The 22,252-nt window shown below is 42.7% G+C and overlaps 1 protein-coding gene across 1 annotated transcript in view; it reads left to right on the top strand.

Annotated features, from left to right (window-relative positions):
• The first annotated feature begins 1,525 nt into the window (after positions 1–1,525).
• Positions 1,526–22,252, top strand: part of mindy4b (MINDY family member 4B) — a 33,079-nt gene continuing 12,352 nt past the window's right edge. Inside the window, exons 1-10 of the mRNA XM_065024132.1 lie at positions 1,526–1,646; positions 5,874–5,887; positions 6,159–6,162; positions 9,163–9,181; positions 10,597–10,774; positions 14,229–14,348; positions 15,965–16,062; positions 19,383–19,548; positions 20,023–20,088; positions 20,231–20,301. Of these exons, the coding sequence (XP_064880204.1) occupies positions 1,547–1,646; positions 5,874–5,887; positions 6,159–6,162; positions 9,163–9,181; positions 10,597–10,774; positions 14,229–14,348; positions 15,965–16,062; positions 19,383–19,548; positions 20,023–20,088; positions 20,231–20,301 (836 nt within the window). The 5' untranslated portion in view covers positions 1,526–1,546. The remainder of the gene's footprint in view (positions 1,647–5,873; positions 5,888–6,158; positions 6,163–9,162; positions 9,182–10,596; positions 10,775–14,228; positions 14,349–15,964; positions 16,063–19,382; positions 19,549–20,022; positions 20,089–20,230; positions 20,302–22,252) is intronic.

The following is a 22,252-nucleotide window of genomic DNA, read 5'->3' as shown; positions in this document are numbered from 1 at the left end:
TTGTGGAAGGCTTCCCGAAACGTTTGACCCAAGTTAAACAATTTAAAGGCAATGCTACCAAATACTAATGGAGTGTATGTAAACTTATGACCCACTGGGAATGTAATGAAATAAATAAAAGCTGTAATAAATCATTCTCTCTACTATTATTCTGACATTTCACATTCTTAAAATAAAGTGGTGTTCCTAACTGACCTAAAACAGGGAATTTGTACTGGGATTAAATTAAATGTATTTGGCTAAGGTGTATGTAAACTTACGACTTCAACTGGATGTGTTGATAGCAACTGGATGACTTATTCAGCGTTAATGTAAAAAAAAATCATAAAGTATTTGCTTGTAAATTTGCTGAAAAGGTCATTGAAACCAGTTGTCCTGAGTGCAAATTATTTGTTTTAATTTGAAATGTGGCTTTTTAAGTTATTTATGTTGGAGTTTATGTTATAGGCAATAAGGAAAAACATTTTCCGACGTGACTTCGGCATACTTCAGAATTCTAATCGGTTTGATGTAATAACTAAAAAAAAAGAAAAGTGAGGTGTAACTTTGCATTGGGACTTTTGAAGCGTATGATAATGCAAATCCATATGTTACATGTGGTTACGTTTATGCTACCTACCCTTTAAATATTATGTTGTAGTTCAGCTTCAGTCAACATGAAAAAATTCTATCATCTCTTCGGTCTCAGCTAGCTAGCCAGCCAGTAGCTACCGATGTGGCTAGCCAGTCAAGCTAGCTACAGAAATTAAACCAATCAAATACACTTGTTGGAAATAAACACTTTCCTAATATCATGACTTACATCAACAACCTTAGCTTGCCCATTCACTGAATATACTGTTAAATAACTCTGAGTGACACGCAAAAGCTTAAGGATGCTGAGCGCTAATGCTAGCTTATTAGCATTAGCCAACCTTTATGTTGAGGTCGACTAACTAGTTAGCTACCACCAACCCTGCACAAGCCTGTGGCTAACTCTGCTGCTTCTGCTGCACTTTGACTTTCTGACCGTTATGTCCTCTCCACCTCATTCACTGCTCATTCACTGCTGCCTCAACTTGCTCGCTTTTTTGCGACTGCTTTCGGAAGATGTTCCGAATATCCATATTTGCTCTGTGCTATATGCTCATCCAATCACAGCAGGCATCACTCCAGGGACTTCTTGCAGTGTCTGCTACTGCCTAGCACAGTATGTTGTATTATTTATTTTTGTCATTAACGTGTAATACTGCATAGCGCAAGTGATGGAAACTCATCAGACGGAAATAAAAATGATAATTTTTTGGGGTACGAGGAAAGGCTGAAACCCTAGAAGCCCAGGCCTAATGACGTCACTGCTACTGACAGAATAACAGAAGCCATAGGGGGTCAAGATGGAGCACGGTCAATTGGCCTTTGCACACCTTTCTCGCTGCTGGCATTCTGGTCCCGTCAGTATAGAGGAAGTCACACTAATGCCCTGGACCAGAGCCAGCATTCTCCTAAACATTTCCCTCCAATATGTCAGGGTTCACAACTGGTTGCTTTATTATGTCCCTCACTGCAGATGGAAATGGATCCCGACATTGTGAACCGCAACACCGAGCTGGATGACATCCTCAGACAAATATTAGAGCTGGACAAATGGAGAAACATCTTCAACTCTCGTGGGTAGGTTGGAGAAGTCAATTTCACCTTTCAAATGATTGTTTTCTTTGGTTCATTCCATAGGCCTGTGCAGTAATTATGAGAAGTCTATGCTGTTTTATAGCCTTAACACATCTAGTGCATAAAGATATATTCAAGCAAAACCATGCACATTACTTTAAACTTATCAGATCATATTTATTTACAGGTTGGAATTACAAGATTGTATCATTAAAGTAAGTTGTCTGTTTTCTTTTACATTAAATAACTTGAAAATGCCAAAATGAACTTTGGCTCATTCTTGAATCTGGATTTCATTCCCATAAAATGCCTTGGCATGGATTCATTGCTCACCAATGCAATGAATAGAAATGTGATTTTGTTGAATAGATTGAAATACATAAAACAGTTTAAAAATGTTTTAGATATACACTGAATGTGCAAAACATTAAGAACACCTGCTCTTTTCATGACAGACTGACCAGGTGACTACAGGTTAAAGCTAAGACCCCTTATTGATGTCAGTGTAGATAAAGGGGAAGAGACAGGTTAACTAGGGATTTTTAAGCCTTGAGACAGTTGAGACATGGATTGTGTATGTGTGCCGTTCAGCGGTCGTATGGGCAAGACAACATATTTAAGTGCCTTTGAACAGGGTATGGAAGTAGGTGCCAGGCACATTGGTTTGCATCAAGAACTTTAACACTGCTGTGTTTTTCACACTCAAGGCAGTTTCTCGTGTGTATCAAGAATGGTCCACCACCCGAAGGACATACAGCCAACTTGACACAACTGTGGGAAGCACTGGAGTCAATGTTGGCCAGCATCCCTGTGGAACGCTTTCGACACCTTGTAGAGTTCATGACCCAACGAATTGAGGCTGATCTGAGGGCAAAATGGGTGGAGTGTGCAACTCAATAAAAGGAAGGTGTTCTTAATGTTTTGTACACTCAGTAGCCTACTTATAAATATAAATCCATTTAAAAGAGATTCTTAGTTTTATGACATTCTCTTTGTGAATCCATAACCACATATTGTGACCATAAGCACTTGCACACCTGCATCTCCCATCTCACCTGCACTTCTTGCATAAGTCAGTTAGGCTAAAGCTTACATTTTCAGTGTGATAGCTGATCCCATGCAGATGCTCTTCTCAGATAACCGCATGTCACTCCTATCCAATCAGACAACGTGGATGTAGTGTGTGTGTAGGGGTGGGGTGGGGGAGGGCTTTTCGTCACTGAACCTGATCTGCCTCGGAAAGACCAGGAGCGGAGAGAGGAGAGAGAGAAGAGAAAGAGAGAGAACTGGGTGGGGCATATACGTTTACTGCTCACCCAGCAAGGCTTACTCTATCTCTCCCTCTGTCGTCTATCTCTCTCTGTATCCTTCGCTCTCTGCCTCTCCACTATTTTAATTTCCCCTATATATCTCCCTGTCTACCACACCTCTTGGCGACTTCATGTGGAGAGTGTGTATAGTATAGGTATCGTCGTGCTTTAGTTAGGGTTAAGGGTGTCGAGGCCCCGTGGCGTGATGACAGACTACCAGGAGCTCCTACAGACCACCCGGGATCTGCAGCCCTCCAGACTTGGCTACATCGAGATCCTTCAAGAGGAGGTAAAGAGGAACCAGGATGTGAGTGATGACAAATACCTCCGGCAGTGTTGGGGCCAATTAGTTTCAGTTCAGAACGCAAATTAGCAATAAAGTCCATTCAGGATGTGAATTGACGGAATTTAAATTAAATTGACTCCAAACCTGACCTCCACTATCCCTGCGCTGGTCCCCTCCGGAGCCAGCATAACTTTTCCACAACATATTTGTCTCTATGTCTGTCCTTCTCTTTCTCTGCTTCCATTCCTTTCTCAGCATACCTTTTGGCAACTACATGTAGAGAGTGTGTATAGATTCCTAGAGAGTATATGTGTATGGCCCCATCCAGTCACATGACAAAACAACGATATGCTATAGAACTGGGTCATTTAGTGCCTTCAGAAAGTATTCACACCCCTTAACTTATTCCATATGTTGTGTTACAGCCTGAATTCAAAATTGATTAAATACATTTACATTTACATTTAAGTCATTTAGCAGACGCTCTTATCCAGAGCGACTTACAAATTGGTGCATTCACCTTATGACATCCAGTGGAGCAGCCACTTTACAATAGTGCATCTAAATCTTTTAAGGGGGGGGTGAGAAGGATTACTTTATCCTATCCTAGGTATTCCTTAAAGAGGTGGGGTTTCAGGTGTCTCCGGAAGGTGGTGATTGACTCCGCTGTCCTGGCGTCGTGAGGGAGTTTGTTCCACCATTGGGGGGCCAGAGCAGCGAACAGTTTTGACTGGGCTGAGCGGGAACTGTACTTCCTCAGTGGTAGGGAGGCGAGCAGGCCAGAGGTGGATGAACGCAGTGCCCTTGTTTGGGTGTAGGGCCTGATCAGAGCCTGGAGGTACTGAGGTGCCGTTCCCCTCACAGCTCCGTAGGCAAGCACCATGGTCTTGTAGCGGATGCGAGCTTCAACTGGAAGCCAGTGGAGAGAGCGGAGGAGCGGGGTGACGTGAGAGAACTTGGGAAGGTTGAACACCAGACGGGCTGCGGCGTTCTGGATGAGTTGTAGGGGTTTAATGGCACAGGCAGGAGCCCAGCCAACAGCGAGTTGCAGTAATCCAGACGGGAGATGACAAGTGCCTGGATTAGGACCTGCGCCGCTTCCTGTGTGAGGCAGGGTCGTACTCTGCGGATGTTGTAGAGCATGAACCTACAGGAACGGGCCACCGCCTTGATGTTAGTTGAGAACGACAGGGTGTTGTCCAGGATCACGCCAAGGTTCTTAGCGCTCTGGGAGGAGGACACAGTGGAGTTGTCAACCGTGATGGCGAGATCATGGAACGGGCAGTCCTTCCCTGGGAGGAAGAGCAGCTCCGTCTTGCCGAGGTTCAGCTTGAGGTGGTGATCCGTCATCCACACTGATATGTCTGCCAGACATGCAGAGATGCGATTCGCCACCTGGTCATCAGAAGGGGAAAGGAGAAGATTAATTGTGTGTCGTCTGCATAGCAATGATAGGAGAGACCATGTGAGGTTATGACAGAGCCAAGTGACTTGGTGTATAGCGAGAATAGGAGAGGGCCTAGAACAGAGCCCTGGTGGACACCAGTGGTGAGAGCACGTGGTGAGGAGACGGATTCTCGCCACGCCACCTGGTAGGAGCGACCTGTCAGGTAGGACGCAATCCAAGCGTGGGCCGCGCCGGAGATGCCCAACTCGGAGAGGGTGGAGAGGAGGATCTGATGGTTCACAGTATCGAAGGCAGCCGATAGGTCTAGAAGGATGAGAGCAGAGGAGAGAGAGTTAGCTTTAGCAGTGCGGAGCGCCTCCGTGATACAGAGAAGAGCAGTCTCAGTTGAATGACTAGTCTTGAAACCTGACTGATTTGGATCAAGAAGGTCATTCTGAGAGAGATAGCGGGAGAGCTGGCCAAGGACGGCACGTTCAAGGGTTTTGGAGAGAAAAGAAAGAAGGGATACTGGTCTGTAGTTGTTGACATCGGAGGGATCGCGTGTAGGTTTTTTCAGAAGGGGTGCAACTCTCGCTCTCTTGAAGACGGAAGGGACGTAGCCAGCGGTCAGGGATGAGTTGATGAGCGAGGTGAGGTAAGGGAGAAGGTCTCCGGAAATGGTCTGGAGAAGAGAGGAGGGGATAGGGTCAAGCGGGCAGGTTGTTGGGCGGCCGGCCGTCACAAGACGTGAGATTTCATCTGGAGAGAGAGGGGAGAAAGAGGTCAGAGCACAGGGTAGGGCAGTGTGAGCAGAATCAGCGGTGTCATTTGACTTAGCAAACGAGGATCGGATGTCGTCGACCTTCTTTTCAAAATGGTTGACGAAGTCATCTGCAGAGAGGGAGGAGGGGGAGGGGGATTCAGGAGGGAGGAGAAGGTGGCAAAGAGCTTCCTAGGGTTAGAGGCAGATGCTTGGAATTTAGAGTGGTAGAAAGTGGCTTTAGCAGCAGCGACAGAAGAGGAAAATGTAGAGAGGAGGGAGTGAAAGGATGCCAGGTCCGCAGGGAGGCGAGTTTTACTCCATTTCCGCTCGGCTGCCCGGAGCCCTGTTCTGTGAGCTCGTAATGAGTCGTCGAGCCACGGAGCGGGAGGGAGGACCGAGCCGGCCTGGAGGATAGGGGACATAGAGAGTCAAAGGATGCAGAAAGGGAGGAGAGGAGGGTTGAGGAGGCAGAATCAGGAGATAGGTTGGAGAAGGTTTGAGCAGAGGGAAGAGATGATAGGATGGAAGAGGAGAGAGTAGCGGGGAGAGAGAGCGAAGGTTGGGACGGCGCGATACCATCCGAGTAGGGGCAGTGTGGGAAGTGTTGGATGAGAGCGAGAGGGAAAAGGATACAAGGTAGTGGTCGGAGACTTGGAGGGGAGTTGCAATGAGGTTAGTGGAAGAACAGCATCTAGTAAAGATGAGGTCGATCGTATTGCCTGCCTTGTGAGTAGGGGGAAGGTGAGAGGAGAGGTCAAAGAGGAGAGGAGTGGAAAGAAGGAGGCAGAGAGGAATGAGTCAAAGGTAGACGTGGGGAGGTTAAAGTCGCCCAGAACTGTGAGAGGTGAGCCGTCCTCAGGAAAGGAGCTTATCAAGGCATCAAGCTCATTGATGAACTCTCCGAGGGAACCTGGAGGGGATAAATGATAAGGATGTTAAGCTTGAAAGGGCTGGTAACTGTGACAGCATGGAATTCAAAGGAGGCGATAGACAGATGGGTAAGGGGAGAAAGAGAGAATGACCACTTGGGAGAGATGAGGATCCCGGTGCCACCACCCCGCTGACCAGAAGCTCTCGGGGTGTGCGAGAACACGTGGGCGGACGAAGAGAGAGCAGTAGGAGTAGCAGTGTTATCTGTGGTGATCCATGTTTCCGTCAGTGCCAAGAAGTCGAGGGACTGGAGGGAGGCATAGGCTGAGATGAACTCTGCCTTGTTGGCCGCAGATCGGCAGTTCCAGAGGCTACCGGAGACCTGGAACTCCACGTGGGTCGTGCGCGCTGGGACCACCAGATTAGGGTGGCCGCGGCCACGCGGTGTGGAGCGTTTGTATGGTCTGTGCAGAGAGGAGAGAACAGGGATAGATAGACACATAGTTGACAGGCTACAGAAGAGGCTACGCTAATGCAAAGGAGATTGGAATGACAAGTGGACTACACGTCTCGAATGTTCAGAAAGTTGAGCTTACGTAGCAAGAATCTTATTGACTAAAATGATTAAAAATGATACAGTACTGCTGAAGTAGGCTAGGTGGCAGTGGCTGCGTTGTTGACTTTGTAGGCTAGCTGGCAGTGGCTGCGTTGTTGATTACGTTACGTTGCGTTAAAAGAACGACAATAGCTGGCTAGGTAACCTAGAAAATCGCTCTAGACTACACAATTATCTTTGATACAGAGACGGCTATGTGGCTAGCTATGTAGCTAGCTACGATCAAACAAATCAAACCGTTGTACTGTAATGAAATGAAATGAAAATGTGATACTACCTGTGGAGCGAGGCGGAATGCGACCGGGTTGTTGAGTTCTAATCGGTAGACGTTGGCTAGCTGTTAGCTAGCTAGCAGTGTCTCCTACGTTAAGGACGACAAATAGCTGGCTGCGTTGTTGATTCAGGGGCTAGCTGGCTAGCTAGCAGTGTTGATTACGTTACGTTGCGTTAAAAGAACGACAATAGCTGGCTAGGTAACCTAGAAAATCGCTCTAGACTACACAATTATCTACACAATTATCTTTGATACAGAGACGGCTATGTAGCTAGCTATGTAGACGGTGGGCGTTAGCTAGCTGGCTAGCTGCTGGGCAGATACGTTAGGACGACGAAATACGATAATTACGCAATTATCTTTGATACAAAGACGGCTATGTAGCTAGCTAAGAAGAAATTGCTAAGATTAGACAAATCAAACCGTTTCTTATATTAATAATAATAATATATAATATATAATAATATAAAATATATAAATATATAATATTTAATATATAATATTTATTTTCTCACCCATCAACACACAATAAACCATAACGACAAAGTGAAAACATGTTTAGACATTGTTGCGGTAATTTCCTGTATTATTAAATGAGGAGAGTTTACAAACCACACACAAGTCAGAGTTATATTTTAAAGTCCATCTTTAATAACATGAGCTTCACCATATCCCTTTGACTCTCAGATCAATTCAGTGTCTATAAATGAATTCTCTGAGAGTACTTACAAAATAATACTTTTATAGGCAAGATACACCCCTCTCAACTCACATAACGAACCACAGATCTTAGGAACTTCACAAAGGGCATTTTACTTGAGAGAGGAGTATCCCATAGCCAGATAGCATTAGCTATAGATTATCATTCAGTTTGGTCTCTTAGACGAGGTTCTACTTCTCGTTCTTGGTACTTCATAGTACCAAAACATTACCTCATCCAATGGCATATATCAATTGTCAACTCTAGATACTACCATCTCAAATACACCCCCTCCTGGACAAGCTCACGGAGGGGAGTGGGTCTCTAGGTCATATACTAGGTCAAGATTCATGCAACATCAGAGGGGTAATACAATGGTTACAGACACTGCCATACTCCTCCCCCCAATGGGAAAAGGAGGGAGTGACTGGAGTACAGACATGGTGGAGCCCTTCACATGGTTTAGGAATAGTTACAGACACATTAAAATATGAAGACAATGTTCAAACCTGACTTCTCCCTTTCTGATATTCTGCATATTACCAGACATGTAAAAGACAAGCCTGACCTCTCCCCTCTCTGGGCCCCAAGTGACTTTTCCCTGGAGAAGAAAGGAAAATGCAACTGCCAACAGTATAGTCCAAAAGAAGACATTCTAATGACAAGTATAAAGTAAATAAAACATCTTATTTATCTATGTTACCTAACTAATTCTGATTCAGCTACGACAACAAGGACTCCAGGTGAGTGTTATGAGGCGCAGGTGTGCGATCATTGTTGATCATTGTTGATCATTGCGAGACAACCATTTGTCACGACTTCCGCCAAAGTTGGTCCCTCTCCTTGTTTGGGCGGCTTTCGGTGGTCGAAGTCACCAACCTTCTTTCTAGCCATCGCTAATCCTCTTTTCATTTTCCTTTGGTTTTGTCTTGTCTTGTATCACACCTGGTTCCAACCCCATTCATTACATGTTGTGTATTTAACCCTCTGTTCCCTCTCACTGTCCTTGTCAGTGATTGTTTGTTTGTAAGCATTGTGCAAGATATGTTCTGGTGTGCGACAGGTTTTTCTACCCATTTGTATTATTTGTGTATTTTGGTTTTCTGAGTTTTTTAGCACTGCTCCGTTTTATACCAAGTTCGATCTCCTGCGCCTGACTTCCCTGCCACCAGCATGCACCCTTACACATGTACAGGTTTTGCCATAGATTTTCAAGTAGATTTAAGTTCAAACTTTAACTCGGCCACTCAGGAACATTCACTGTCTTCTTGGTAAGCAACTCCATTTTAGATTTGGCCTTGTGTTTTAGGTTATTGTCCTGCTGAAAGGTGAATTCATGTTCCAGTGTCTGGTGGAAAGCAGGCTGAGCCAGGTTTTCTTCTAGGATTTTTCCTGTGCTGAGCGCCACTCCATTTATTTTTTATCCTGAAAAACTACCCAGTCCTTAACGATTACAAGCATACCCATAACATATGGAGAGTGGTACTCAGTAATGGTTTGTATTGCATTTGCCCCAAATATAACATGTTGTATTCAGGATGAAAAGGTGATTGCCTTGCCTATTTTTTGCAGTATTACTTTAGTGCCTTGTAGCAAAAATAATGCATGTTTTGGAATGCTGTACAGTGCTTCCTTCTGTTCACTCTGTCAATTAGGTTAGTGTTGTGGAGTAAAACTCCAATGTTGTTGATCCAGCCTCAGTTTTCCATCACAGCCATCAAACTCTAACTGTTTAAAAGACACCTTTGGCTTCATTGTGAAATCCCTGAGCGGTTTCCTTCCTCTCCGGCAACTAAGGTAGGAAAGACGCCTGTATCTTTGTAGTGACTGGGTGTATTGATACACCATCCAAAGTGTAATTCATAACTTCACCATGCTCAAAGGGATATTCCATGTCTGCTTTTATTTTATTTTACCCATCTACCAATAGGTGCCCTTCTTTGTGAGGCATTGGAAAACCTCCCTGGTCTTTGTGGTTGAATCTGTGTTTGAAATTCACTGCTCAACAGAGGAACCTTATAGATAATTGTATGTGCGGGGGTACATGAGGGGTAGATGAGGTAGTCATTCAAAAATCATGTTAAACACTATATATATATATATATTTTTTTTTTACATTTCAAAAAACATAATTCCACTTTCACATTATGGAGTATTGTATGTAGGCCAGTGAACAAATCTAAATGTCATCTCTTTTAAAATCATGCTGTAACACAACAAAATGTGGAAAAAGTAAAGGGTTGTGAATACTTTCTGAAGGCACTGTATATGTGCCACAGTGTCCAAACTGAATGGAAAACAAAACAGCCATGAGGGCAACTGTGTTGACAGCTGAGAGATGGAGACAGAGAGACACATGGCGGCAGAGAGTTTAACCATATGTTTACCATCATCTCATTCATGTAACCTTATCATATTGCAGGTTCTTGTTGATTGGATTAATGTCAAGATTCAATTCAAGGAGTGTTATAGAGCAGCAAACTAGACTGCTGATAATGTACCCTTTGAAAGGTATTTTCCCAGAGACCGCAGTCACGGTAAAGGCTGTGCATGTCAGCTCAATTGTTATTTACCTTTAAAAGTCTGTTATAGGGTGCTACGGATTGACACCTAGCCTGAACCTCTTTATAAGAATGTGGGGCTTTCTCAAAGAAGAGGAATTGTGTGTTTTTGGAATATGTGGGACATTGTGAACGATAAGGTGGGATCTTTCTGAAGGTCTCTGTCACGTCTCTCTGCAGAGGCCTCTGGAGAGGACTAAGCTTGAGGAGGAAAGCGAGGATGGCACAGGCAGGCCACCGTCCACAGCACAGCCGCCTTGTGGAAACACCAACCTATCGACAGTGCCCTACTCTATCCCCCGGGCCCTGACTGTCTCTCCTAGCCTAGGAGGGCTCCCTATCACACCCGAGTTAGCTGGGGTGAGTCTGCACTAGCAACATGAGCTGGTCACTTGACACCTGCTGCTTCCAATTGCTGTGTTTGTGTGTTTCACTGTGTGAGTGTGTATGTGTGCGTGCCAGAGACAAAAGATCAGCAATACGGAGACCTTATTTATTCATGGTCTTCTTAAGCAATGGATTGAGTTAGCAAGTGTGGTCATCTGAAAACAAGTTAACAAGGTCTTTTACTACAGCCAAATTATCTGGAAACTGTTTTTGAGTAGTTGTTTTCTGTACAGTCTCTGTTGACATCTGTCAAAACTAGGACTGTGGAGGTCATTACATTTTGTCAGCTGGTGATTGTCAAGCAAATAACTTCCGGTCTCACGGTAATTAACCATTAATTAACATAAACACATTTAACATCTCCTGGATTCCACGCATAGCCTACAAGCCACTGATGCAGACCTTTGAAACATCTACATTTCAAAAAGTAGTAATAAATCCATGTAATAGACTACACCATCACAATAAACCCATTATTTATTTTAGACAGGGCTAAAGAAACACTATGATATGAAGAAAATGTTGTGTATCTCAGAAGAACAGAATAGCATACTTGTCCTTATGTTAGGGCCTAATATGGCTTTGCCATGTGGCTGTGGGCTACACTAGTTCAATTAGCAAAAAAGATTTGATTAGAATTTTGTGGCATTATTTTATAGTATGAATAATACAATTAAACATAGCTGAATAAAAAAGAAAGAATATATTCTCCAAACGATTTCCGAGGGAGTGTACACGTGGCTATTCGGTGTTGAGCAGTTAACAAAGAAACACGTCCTCATATATGCTTAATTTAGAGTTATTTATGCAACTTTAGTTGCGATACAAACGTTGGGCTATGTGTTTTGATTTTTAATACATTCTAATGCATTCATGTCTGCATGATGCGATTCTAATGATGATTTGAAAAAAAGCAGCATGAAAGGCATAAGCTCTGCTCCTTGTGCAGGCTGCACACACTTCATCAGTTTCATCAGTTTCATCAGTTTCTCATTCACAATTTGACAAGCACTTGATAATATTCTCACCAGGCCTCAAATCTACCGGCGCATCCCCCTTGTGTGTCATCAAATAAATGCTCATGCCTTTTACAGCCAAAGTGGCCATTGTGCCCTTGGGCTGAATATAATCATTTTAATTCCCTTCTCCCAGCAGCCTGCTCCGAAGCACCTCTCACTCACAAGGTGCTCTCAGATATTTCAATTCTTATTAGCCAATACCGGTCACTTGATCAGGTCCTTCCCACAGCCATCTCACCTCCAAAGTAGGCTACAAGTGAAGACAATCAGGGACGCAACTGTGAGCGTCCCTCTTATCAAATTCCAACGCGCATATTGAAGATGATAGAAGCATTGTCCACATTTACACCACTAGACTACTATACCTTATAATACAAAAGTTGACCTATTCTATTGCTTAACTTGTCCTTCTGCGCGAAAAATAAATATTCCAAACATACTCTGGGACAGTCGTGGGATGCGATAGATCACAAATTAATACAACCACTCGCATCAAAAAAAACTTTCAAAGCAATGAGGCTGATGCAACAGATCAGAACATTTAGCTTAAAATGTTGATAAACTGTTAGTCTATTTCTTCGTATTATAAACACAGTAATGCACACACGGCAGTAGGCTATAAGTGGAAACGTCCCAAAATGCGTTCTCAAAAGTGACTGCAAATGCTTTATTATAAAGGTGCATTTTTATGGTGAAAATTATCTTCCCCAAACTTTAAACTGCTACGCTGCCTACGTATGCCAGTTAAGCTGTTATTTGGCCACATTAGTTTGATACAAACCTTATCAAATCATATAGGCCTATGAGCTAGGCTACATGAGGTGTGACTATGATTGGAAAAGTCGCAACAAAAGGCATGCACTGTTTCTTGCTTTACTGCACAAGCTGGGAATCATTCGCAAGTGATAACACATAATTCACAAGTGATAGCCTAATATTGTCACCGATCAGACTATAGCCTACTAAATAATATGCTGTATGTGTGATATTCGTTTTCAATGGACCATTATCATGCACGTGTCTCGGAACAGGGGCAAGGGGGAAAAAGTATTCAGACCCCTTGACTTTTTCCACATTTTGTTACGTTACAGCCTTGTTAAAAAATGTATTACATTTTGTTCCGTCATCAATACCCCATAACTACAAAGCAAAACAGGTTTTTAGACATTTTTGCAAATGTATACATTTCTTTTTAAGTATTCAGACCCTTTACTCAGTACTTTATTGAAGCACTATTGGCAGCAATTACAGCCTTCTTGGGTATGACACTACAAGCTTGACACACCTGTATTTGGGGAGTTTCTCCCATTCTTCTCTGCAGATACTATCTAGCTCCGTCAGGTTGGATGGGGAGCGTAGCTGCACAGCTATTTTCAGGTCTCTCAAGAGACGTTAGATCGGGTTCAAGTCCGGCTAGGCCACTCAAGGACATTCAGAGAATTGTCCCGAAGCCACTCCTGCGTTGTTTTGGCTGTGTGCTTATGGTGAACCTTCGCCTCAGTCTGAGGTCCTGAGCACTCTGGAGCAGGTTTTCATCAAGGATCTCTCTGTACTTTGCTCCGTTCATCTTTCCCTCCATCCTGACTAGTCTCCCAGTCCCTGCTGCTGAAAAACATCCCCACAGCATGATGCTGCCACCACCATGCTTCACCGTAGGGATGGTGCCAGGTTTCCTCCAGACCGGATGCATTGCATTCAGGCTAAAGAGTTCAATCTTGGTTTCATCAGACCAGAGAATCTAGTTTCTCATTGGTCTGAGTCCTTTAGGTGACTTTTGGCAAACTCCAAGCGGGCTGTCATGTGCCTTTTACTGAGGAGTGGCTTCCGTCTGGCCACTCTACCATAAAGGCCTGATTGGCAAAAGTGCTGTAGAGATGGTTGTCCTTCTGGAAGGTTCTCCATCTCCACAGAGGAACTATGGAGCTCTACCAGAGTGTCTATAAAGTTTTTTTAGGCTAGTAATGACCATCAGCAGCATCAGAGCTTGGAGAAGCCTAGTTACCATGTGGAATTTGACTGTGGTCATGACTCGTGACCGCCAGTGTGGTGGTAATACGATCACCATAACAGCCCTAGTCTAAACGAATGTGAATCTTGCATGGACGGACAGGGACCAGAAAAAGGCCGGGCATTTCTAATAGGCCCATTCTTTTTGTCCTTAAAGCCACCACATTGGCCTATTTTCTATTACACATTATTTGCCAAATAATTATACTTTTGCACAAAGACCCCAGTTGAGACAGGACCACTGGGCGAAAGATGGACCAGCCCATCTGACATTTGCCAAAACTGTCCTTTGCCTTTTGCCTCTCTAAATAAGTAGACATTTACCTAGAGTTGAATTACAGAGGTAGAGTTTAGATTAGAAACATATAAAATAGCTCGGATACGTTTTTTTTGTCTTTCAGAACCTCAGGAAGATTTTGTTCGGCAATACTTTTTACGTCTTCAACTATGAGTGGAAGAAGTCCTTCTTCAAATTCAGGGAGCCCTACTCCAACCTATCCTATGCCCTGGAGGCCGAAAGAGTGAGTAAACAGTGTGTGCGTGTCTCAATCTCCCCTTGTGCACTCATTGAATATGAAGCGAACAAGTGCACACTTCAGAAGAAAGGACCGATTTATTGGGATTACAACCAGTGTTGAGGAGGGGAACTTTGAAACAGGGTGGAGAGACTTTGGTCAAGAGTAGCAGTGTGGACTTTTGATCATTGAAGGATAATTGACTTGAATAGACTAGTAAAACTTGTCCCTACAGAACCAAATCGTTTTTTAAAAACCCTATATGCTAATTATATATGTTTTTAAAATCATCATAGTGAAAATACTTGCATTTAATGAACTCAAGGTTGATGGTGTCAACAGTTGATGCTGTTCTTAGGAAGCTCCGTCTTCCCCCAATGAATTCAATATCAACCGCAGTGTTTTCAGGTCCCCATAGACTTTACACTGGGCCAGTTTCTGCATGCCTAGCCAGTTATTGTTGATATGGTACACACTGCCCTTCCCATCAAAACAAATGATTTAAAGAGTATTGAAGGCATTAAAAGGGATAGTTCACTTTTTTAAAGTTACGCAAATGTTTTGCATACCTCGGGTTTGGTTGCATCCAAACCATTTGAAATCCAATTGTTGATTTATCAACCTGCGCCATAAATGCTAGCCAGGAGATTCTGGAGGCTGCTAACTAACCAGCTAACAAACTTAGAGAAGGTATGAATGAAATGGCAGCACTGTATGTTGTTTACTATCATTCTAACCATGTAGAATTGTTACCTTTTTTTTACATATACCCAGAAGAATCAAATGCGGTTATTTAAAGAATTACAACAGCCGTAGGCAGCATTGTAGATGGTTTCATAAGGGCCTCATTAAGGTGATGAACTAATCACAACGGCACGCCCTGTATTTTTGCCCAATCTGAGTCTAATTTAAGAGATAGTTATACCTGTCAAATAAATGCGATGATGACACAGTTGTTATCTCAGACAGAGGATCAACTGTTGATATTCCTACAAGCTGAAAAGATAGTTCTGAAATAATGCCGCCCCCTCCTTGTGACGCCTCAGTCCAAAGACCCATACTGCTACACGTACATGTCTTCATTAATCAAATGTAGCCCTACCCCTATCTCTTACTTAACTGTAGTAGGATTAGGTTCCACACACTCATTGGGTAATGGGGTATGTAACATCTTTGTCCAATTTCAGTGAGTCGGATGTCGAGACCCTCTAAACTAGATTCTAGCCCAAACCAATCAACTGAGATAAACTGCTAAGCTGTTTTCTGGGTGTGAAATCATCAATCAGTTACACCATTAGCCAGTTGCTGTTAGACTTAATTATAGACCAGTGTCACCATTATCTCAGGATGTGTCAAGGTGTCTGGTCTCACATAATAAGGTGATTTAATATTTAGTGTTAAATGTGACTTAATGTTAAACGGCTGCCCGTACAAGATTAGGAACGAGAATTAAACCATGACTCGGAAGGTAAATTAGCGATACTGTAAAGGATCTTCCTCAAACAGGGAACTCGTTGTAGGAAAAGTTCCTAAAGTCATAATTAATTTATTTTTCCTTAAGGCCAAACTCAAGACATTTTGTTCAACAGTAGTTTTAATGAAACAGCATATTTTTTCTTTAGGGAGGATCCCGTGCCATTCAAATGGTGGTCCAAGCGAACATTATCAAATACTTGCTCTTCACCCGCCAGACCAACTCAGACTGTTGCAGACTGCAAAGGTGAGAAAATGGCACAAATTTGACCAAATCAAGTCAAATGAAACCCATTCGAACGTCACCCAACTGGAAACAGTCAAATTCATTTTCACACTATGCCTGCTCCTTGGACATGGATGGGTCGGAGGCCATAGTCTTAGCCCTGCGTCTCAATAGTCATTTTTACCGTAGCATGCACTTGTTCTCTTCCCTTAAAAGGAAAGGACTGATATAAGAAATATGGATGAAACTTGTCTTACACCAGTACAATGCATTTACAGTTGAAGTCGGAAGTTGACATACACCTTAGCCAAATACATTTAAACTCAGTTTCACAATTCCTGACAATTAATCCCAGTAAAAAAAAATATATTTAAAAAAAATAGCTGTTTTAGGTCAGTTAGGATCACCACTTTATTTTAAGAATGTGAAATGTCAGAATAACAGTAGTGAGAATGATTTATTACAGCTTTTATTAATTTCATCACATTCCCAGTGGGTCAGAAGTTTACATATACTCAATTAGTATTTGGTAGCAGTGCCTTTTAAATTGTTTAACTGGGTCAAATGTTTCGGTAGCCTTCCACAAGCTTCCCACAATAAATTGGGTGAATTTTGGCCCATTCCTCCTGACAGAGCTGGTGTAACTGACTCAGGTTGTTACGCTCTTTTAAAGATGAATTAGACCAAGGTGCAGAGTGGTAGGCGAACATCTTACTTTTATTAAAAATGAACACCAAAAAAAACAAGAAAAAACAAACAAAGTTCTGCAGGCTATACAGAAACTAACAAGATCAAGATCCCACAAACTAAGATGGAAAACAGGCTGCCTAAGTATGATCCCCAATCAAAGACAACGATAGACAGCTGCCTCTGATTGGGAACCATACCCGGCCAACAAAGAAATAGAACACATAGATTGCCCACCCAAGTCACACCCTGACCTAACCAAACATAGAGAATTAAAAGGATCTCTAAGGTCAGGGCGTGACACAGGTTTGTAGGCCTCCTTGCTCACACACGGTTTTTCAGTTCTGCCAACTTTGGAAGTATGCTTGGGGCCATTGTCCATTTGGAAGACCCATTTGCGACCAAGCTTTAACTTCCTGACTGATGTCTTGAGATGTTGCTTCAATATATCCACATAATTTTCCTATCACATGATGCCATCTATTTTGTGAAGTGCACCAGTCCCTCCTGCAGCAAAGCACCCCCACAACATGATGCTGCCACACCCGTGCTTCACGGTTGGGATGTGGTTCTTCGGCTTGCAAGCCTCCCCCTTTTTCTTCCAAACATAACGATGGTCATTATGGCCAAACAGTTCTATTTGTGTTTCATCAGACCAGAGGACATTTCTCCAAAAAGTATGATCTTTGTCCCCATGTGTAGTTGCAAACTGTAGTCTGGCTTTTTTATGGTGGTTTTTGGAGCAGTGGCTTCTTCCTTGCTGAGTGGCCTTTCAGGTTATGTCGATATAGGACTTGTTTTACTGTGGATATAGATAATTTTGTACCTGTTTCCTCCAGCATCTTCACAAGGTCCTTTGCTGTTGTTCTGGGATTGATTTGCACTTTTCGCACCAAAGTACGTTCAGCTCTAGGAGCCAGAACGCGTCTCCTTCCTGAGTAGTATGACGTTCCCATGATGTTTATACTTGCGTACTATTGTTTGTACAGATGAACGTGGTACCTTCAGGCATTAGGCTCCCAAGGATGAACCAGACTTGTGGAGGTCTACAATTTGTTTTCTGAGGTCTTGGCTGATTTCTTTTGATTTTCCCATGATGTCAAGCAAAGAGGCACTGAGTTTGAAGGTAGGCCTTGAAATACATCCACAGGTACACCTCCAATTGACTCAAATTATGTCAATTAGCCTATCAGAAGCTTCTAAAGCCATGACATAATTTTATGGAATTTTCCACGCTGTTTAATTAAAGGCACAGTCATCTTAGTGTATGTAAACCTCTGACCCACTGGAACTGTGATACAGTGAATAAGTTAAATAATCTGTCTGTAAACAATTGTTGGAAAAATTACTTGTGTCATGCACAAAGTTGATGTCCTAACCGACTTGCCAAAACTATAGTTTGTTAACTCTTGGAACTACCCATCACGGATCCGGGAGAATTGTCATCAACTACACTAATTAGCATAGCGCACCGGTCAAAAAATATTACTCGAAAATATTCATATTCATGAAATCACAAGTGAAATATAGTGAAACACAGCTTAGCCTTTTGTTAATCACCCTGTCATCTCAGATTTTGAAATTATGCTTTACAGCCAAAGCAAGACAAGCGTTTGTGTAAGTTTATTGATAGCCTATTATAGCATTATGTCCAGCTAGCAGCAGGAAGCTTGGCCACGAAAATCAGAAAAGCAATCAAATTAACCGTTTACCTTTAATGAGCTTCGGATGTTTTCACTCACGAGACTCCCAGTTAGACAGCAAATGTTCCTTTTGTTCCATAAAGATTATTTTTATACCCAAAACACCTCCGTTTGCTGGTCACGTTATGTTCAGAAATCTACTGGAAATAGCGGTCACAACAACGCAGAAAAATTCCAAATTATATCCATAATATCGACAAACATGGCAAACGTTTTTTATAATCAATCCTCAAGGTGTTTTTCAAATATCTATTGGATAATATATCAACCGGGACAATTGGCTTTTCAGTAGGAGCGAGAGGAAAAATGACTACCTCTGTCTTTTACGCAAGAATCACTCTGAGAGCCCTCAGCTGGCCACTTACACAATGTAGTCGTTTACGCTCATTCTTCAACATAAAAGCGTGAAACTATGTCAAAATGCTGTAGACACCTTAGGGAATACGCAGAAAAAGGAATTTGGTTGATATCCATTTCAATGGCCAATAGGGGTGCATAGGAACACAACGGTTTCAAAATAAGAGGCACTTCCTGATTGGATTTTCCTCAGGGTTTCGCCTGCAATATCAGTTCTGTTATACTCACAGACAATATTTTGACAGTTTTGGAAACTTTAGAGTGTTTTCTATCCTAAGCTGTCTATTATATGCATATTCTAGCATCTGGTCCTGAGAAATAGGCGGTTTACTTTGGGAATGTTATTTTTCCAAAAATAAAAATAGTGCCTCCTAGTTTCAAGAGATTTTAACAAGAAATGTGTGGATTGGTTGAAAAACGAGTTTTAATGACTCCAACCTAAGTGTGTGTGAACTTCCGACTTCAACTGTAAATGTGTGAGGAGGAGTGAACGAGTGTACACTTGGGTAGAAAGGACAGACCATTAAGACAAAGGGGGAAAAAGTGAAGAGACTGTTGACTGTGCTCTCTCCCTCCGTCTCTGCCCCTGCCCAGTCTGAGTGAGGTGGGTGAGAAGGAGCAGGAGAGGGCCCTGGCCGTCGCTCTGACTGACATTCTGTGGGCAGCTGGTGAGGAAAGGAGCGCCACCATCTCCTTAGTGACATCAGACTACTGTTTCACCCCCCACCTGGACTACAAACTGGACAACTTCACTGAGAGAGTATGGCCTCCATCATAAGTTGCATGCCAGGGCATGATCCACAAAGCGTCTCAGAGTAGGAGTGCTGATGATAAGATCAGGTCCTCCCTCTTATTCATCATGATTTAAATGGCAACACTGATCCTAAATTGATTCTACTCCGAGACACTTTATGAATAGGGGTCCAGACCTGAAATAGCCTGTGGTCATCTAGGAATAAACACACTCATTGGGTAATGGGGTATGTAACTTCTTTGTCCAATTTCAGTGTGTCGGATGTCGAGACCCTCTAGACTAGATTCTAGCCCAAACCAATCAACTGAGATAGACTGCTAAGCTGTTTTCTGGCTGTGAAATCCTTTATTCATGTATCATGACAGTTCTAGTTTTCACCATCACTAAACCTTCTGCTGGACAATAGTTGGCAAATGTCTCTAGTGTGTAGTGACATCCATCCTGTGTACTGAGAATTTGTTTTTCACTCTTTATTTCCAGCTACAGCTTTTTAGTTTCAACAAGAAAGAGGATGTCAAGAAATTTGTCCATGAGCACATCCAGTGTGTGAGTAAACAAGTAATTTTTAGCTAATATGTGGGTAACATTTCCTACTACTGGCTGCCCAGATTCCAGAGTTTCTGGACCAATACAAAAATGACCTGTTTTGGATGGTGTCATGTTTCTTTTTCCCCCCTCCTGCCTGCAGTTTGAAGATGAGGGGAGTCATGGAGTCATCTTGTTTCTCTACAGCTTAATCTTTTCAAGGACTATCACCAGGTATACAACCACCAGTCCAATACACTGGAGTTCCATCAATTGAAAGCAATTGATGGATTAGGAGAGACCGTAATCCACGCTTTGGATTTGTTTACCTAGCCACTGTTTTTTAAATGTATTTTTTTATTTTTAAAAAATGTAACCTTTATTTAACTAGGCAAGTCAGTTAAGAACAAGTTCTTATTTTCAATGACGGCCTAGGAACAGTGGGTTAACTGCCTTGTTCAGAGGCAGAACAACAGATTTTTACTTTGTCAGCTTGGGGATTCGATCTTGCAACATTTCGGTTACTGGTCTAACCACTAGGCTACCTGCCTCCCCACTGTTACCAACCACCAGTGCTTGACTTGGAATGAAATATGTGCTGGTACTCATTTTGGTGGCCGGTACTGTTTATATTTAGGTGCAGGAGCTAATATTGTGTAATAATGTTGTGCTAATATTTTATGAGATGTGCAGGAGCTCAAGCAGTAAAACATTTGAGGTGCCGGTACTCAGTACCGGTGAGCTCCTGCCCAAGTTAAGCACTGCCAACCACTGACTATAGCATTTTCTAACCAAAACCCATTGGAATGTACCCAATATTGGCAAGTTAAACAATTCAAACCCAAAGAGTGGATTACACTCTTGGCTCTATTTTAACAAACCTAACACGATGGTAAATCTTAGTGCTGGTGGTAGCGTTATAGGTTCGGGGGTGTATCAGATTATTATTATCTATTTTCACAACCTGAATTATGGGTGCATTAGCTGGCAGTGGCACGAAAGTGCTTGGTTTTGATGGGGGGAAAAGTTGTAGGTGTGTCGAGGCTTGACCGCTCACTGACTAATCAGAACATACTCCATGGCTAAATATGTGGTTGCATCAAGTTGTCTTTCATGTATTTCTTTTTTTTCTTCATTTAACCTTTATTTAACTAGGCAAGTATTGCGGTGTCATCAACTACAATTTGAAATAACAAAATGTAGGCCTATCCCATATTTGCTAAATATGTTGAACATGTTTGCAGTCCACATTGCTCTAAATAATTGCATGGCTTCATGATGGAAATATGCTGTTAAACATAGCATTCCCACTCAGGGGCAAAAGTCTGAGGGGGGAAAAAGTACGTGGTGATGGCTGGGCGGGTGGAAATTGGAGAATTTAGCATTTTTCAAACACCTGAAACCACTTTTTCCTGAAATCTAGAGCCATAATTATCATGCTTAATTATATGTAAAAAAGAATCTGTATATTTCTCTACGTATCTAAGCATAACTCTTGAGCTGGCTGGTTTTTCTAAATAAACTAAATATGGTTCTCCGCATCTCTGCTAATGTCTGGGTAAAAGATTGAAAGGACATTTAGTAATTGCTTGCTTTTCTAAAGTGTACTAACCTTGCCAACCTTGCCAGGAAACAAAGACGTTACGCGCTTGGCGCCGACAGAGATGGTCGCCCAGCTTCAGGTCATTAGAAAACTATGCAGTAATTAGTTTTTTTTATGTATTATTTAATGTATTATTTCTTACATTGTTAGCCCAGGAAATCTCAAGTGTTATTACATACAGCCGGGAAGAACTATTGGATATAAAAGCGATGTCAACTTACCATCATTACGACCAGGAATACGTTTTTCCCAAAGCGGATCCTTTGTTCGGACATCCACCCTGGACATGCAATCTTATCCCAGAGGTCGACCCAAAACAACGCAGTCGCCGCAGGAGAGGCAGACGGTGAGGCCTACTGGTCAGACTCAGAAGGCGAGCACACCATCCACCGCTCCCGAGCATATTTCCCGCCAATGTCCTGTTCTCTAGATAACAAGGTGGACGACATTAGGGCACGAGTTGCCTTCCAGAGAGACATCAGAGATTGCAACATTCTCTGTTTCACAGAAACTTGGCTCTGATATGTTGTCAGTCAGTACAGCCACCCTGTTTCTTCATGCATCACGCTGACAGAAACAAAC

This window comes from Oncorhynchus nerka, linkage group LG11, assembly GCF_034236695.1.
Source record: "Oncorhynchus nerka isolate Pitt River linkage group LG11, Oner_Uvic_2.0, whole genome shotgun sequence".
Taxonomy (NCBI): Eukaryota; Metazoa; Chordata; class Actinopteri; order Salmoniformes; family Salmonidae; genus Oncorhynchus; species Oncorhynchus nerka.
Note: the sequence above shows the minus strand (reverse complement) of the source record. Positions and strands in the feature narration are given on the sequence as shown.